This window comes from Plasmodium gaboni, assembly GCF_001602025.1.
Source record: "Plasmodium gaboni strain SY75 chromosome Unknown, whole genome shotgun sequence".
NCBI classification, from domain to species: domain Eukaryota; phylum Apicomplexa; class Aconoidasida; order Haemosporida; family Plasmodiidae; genus Plasmodium; species Plasmodium gaboni.
Window position 1 is genome coordinate 1 of NW_017385269.1, and position 2,370 is coordinate 2,370.

The 2,370-nt window shown below is 19.5% G+C and overlaps 1 protein-coding gene across 1 annotated transcript; it reads right to left on the reverse strand.

Annotated features, from left to right (window-relative positions):
- Positions 1 to 185: 185 nt before the first annotated feature.
- PGSY75_0009300 (hypothetical protein) lies at positions 186 to 1,367 on the reverse strand (the record flags this gene model as incomplete). The annotated part of the gene is made up of 1 exon (XM_018783229.1): positions 186 to 1,367. One exon carries the CDS (start codon positions 1,365 to 1,367, stop codon positions 186 to 188), a length of 1,182 nt encoding a protein of 393 aa, XP_018638988.1.
- Positions 1,368 to 2,370: the final 1,003 nt, after the last annotated feature.

A 2,370-nucleotide genomic window follows, 5' to 3' on the forward strand; every position in this document is an offset into this window, starting at 1 on the left:
ATATATATATATATATATATATATTTATATGTATCTTTTTACATATGGATATTAAAAAGAACGAAGTATTCTCATTGTATATAGTCAAATATATGCACCTTTCCATACAATAAAGTGCTTAAAAATGGATTAAACATAAATATATAGTATATAGTATATAATATATATTTTAATTTTATGTTTGTTCAGAAGTTTTCATCCACCAGAACATATGGATTACTAAACATCTCTATGGATTCTTTTACTTCTTTCAACTTTTTTCCTAGTTGAATTTTTTTTTGTTTATCTTTATTATTTTTGTATTCTTCTTTTATATCTTTTAATTGTGAATGTAATTCTTTAAGAACATAATTTCTTTCTTCATTTTTTAAGACACGATATCCTTCGGGTGTATCTAATGAATCCTGACTTACATCTTTTTTTTTCTTTAATATATAATTTGGTAGTTTTCCGAAATTTTTATGTAATTTTTCATTTTTATGTTCATTAGTTTTATTTTTTTTAAATTTATCTATAATACTACTTTCTCTTTTAGTTTCATTAGTGATAAGATCGTCTTCTCTTTTTTCATTTTGTTTTTTGTTATTTTGTGTTTCCTCTTCTTCATATTCAACATCTTCTTCGTACTCTTCATATTCATTGTATTCTTCTACATATTCGTCATCGTCTACATTTTTATCTCCATCGTGTTCATATTCATCGTCATCGTTTCCATTTTTATCTCCATCGTGTTCATATTCATCGTCATCGTTTCCATTTTCGTCTCCATCGTTTCTATATTCATCTCCATCGTTTCCATATTCATCTCCATCGTTTCCATATTCTTCTCCATCGTTTCCATATTCATCTCCATCGTTTCCATATTCATCTTCGTCGTGTCCATTTCCGTCTTGATTTTCTTCTTCTACATCTTCCACTTCTTCTATGTTTGTATGATATTCCTTATTACTACCATCTTGTTCTTTTTTATCTTCTTTTTGCTGGGCTTCCAACAAATTTTTAGCTACCTTGGAGGTTACATTTTTATATTTTTTCATTATGAAAGGTTTTTTATTTTTGAGTTCTTCTTGTTTTTCTATCATTTTTTTTTGTTGATTGATAGTTTCTTGTAATCTAATTTTATTTTCTTTCATATAATTTTTTTCATTTTTGCTTCTAATATGAGGAAGTGATTTATTTATATCTTTTATTTTATTAATAAAGCTAGTTGAAGAGGATTGTTTCTGTGCTATAATTTTTCTTAATATATTATTTTGACTACTTATAACTTTTGTAGCTTTATATAATTCTTTTTCTTCTTTTAATTTTTTTTTTTCTTTTTTTTCTAGAACTCTTCTAACATTTTCACTTACATTTTCTTTACTCATTTTTTGGAAGAAAGAAAAAGGTACAAATAAAAATATATGGACACATAAATGTTATATATATGTATATATATATATATATATATTATATATATATGTATATATTATATATGTGTGTTTTTCCTATGTACTATATTTTATCATGTATAATCATATAAATATATTCCTATTAAATTATATATTTTATATCTTTTATTATTATTATTAAAAAAAAAAAATAAATAAAGTGTGTGCATATAAAGATCCACAAATTTTATATCTTCTAACACATATGACTTTATATATTAATAAACTTTAAAAAAAAAAATCTTATTGTTAAAAAGAAATTGTTAATTTAATAGATTCTACAATAATTTAATATTGTAAGAAATAAAATTATTATAATATTATATGTACACATATATAAATACATATATATATATATATATATATATATAATATATATAATATATATATTATATATATTTCTTTTTTCTTTTTTATTTTTTATATTATAATATTATGTATAAAAAATTGAATAGGCATACATATACATCATAAAAAATAAGACTACTATTTTATTTATTAGAATATTAATATTTATTTTTTTTTTTTTTTGGAAATTTTAAAAACAATAAAAATTTATTTTCTACAAATGTACATGTAAAAATAATAAGCTGTAATTTATAAGTACACATATAAAAGGAATTAATATATATATATATATATAGACAGAAAAAAAAAAAAATAAAAATAATAATAAGTCTCTATATATATATATATATATATATTTTTATATATTAAATTTCAATGAATGTTATATGATTAAATAAGAATATTTTTATGGATATACCAAATATTTTTATAAATCAGAAAAAAAATAATTTCTTAATATATTAATATATATATTGTTAAATATTTCTTTCCACATATATGTTTATTCATTTATGTGTATTTTTTCATTTTCTTAACAGAAAAACATATAATATATATATATATATATATATATATATATATATGTATACAT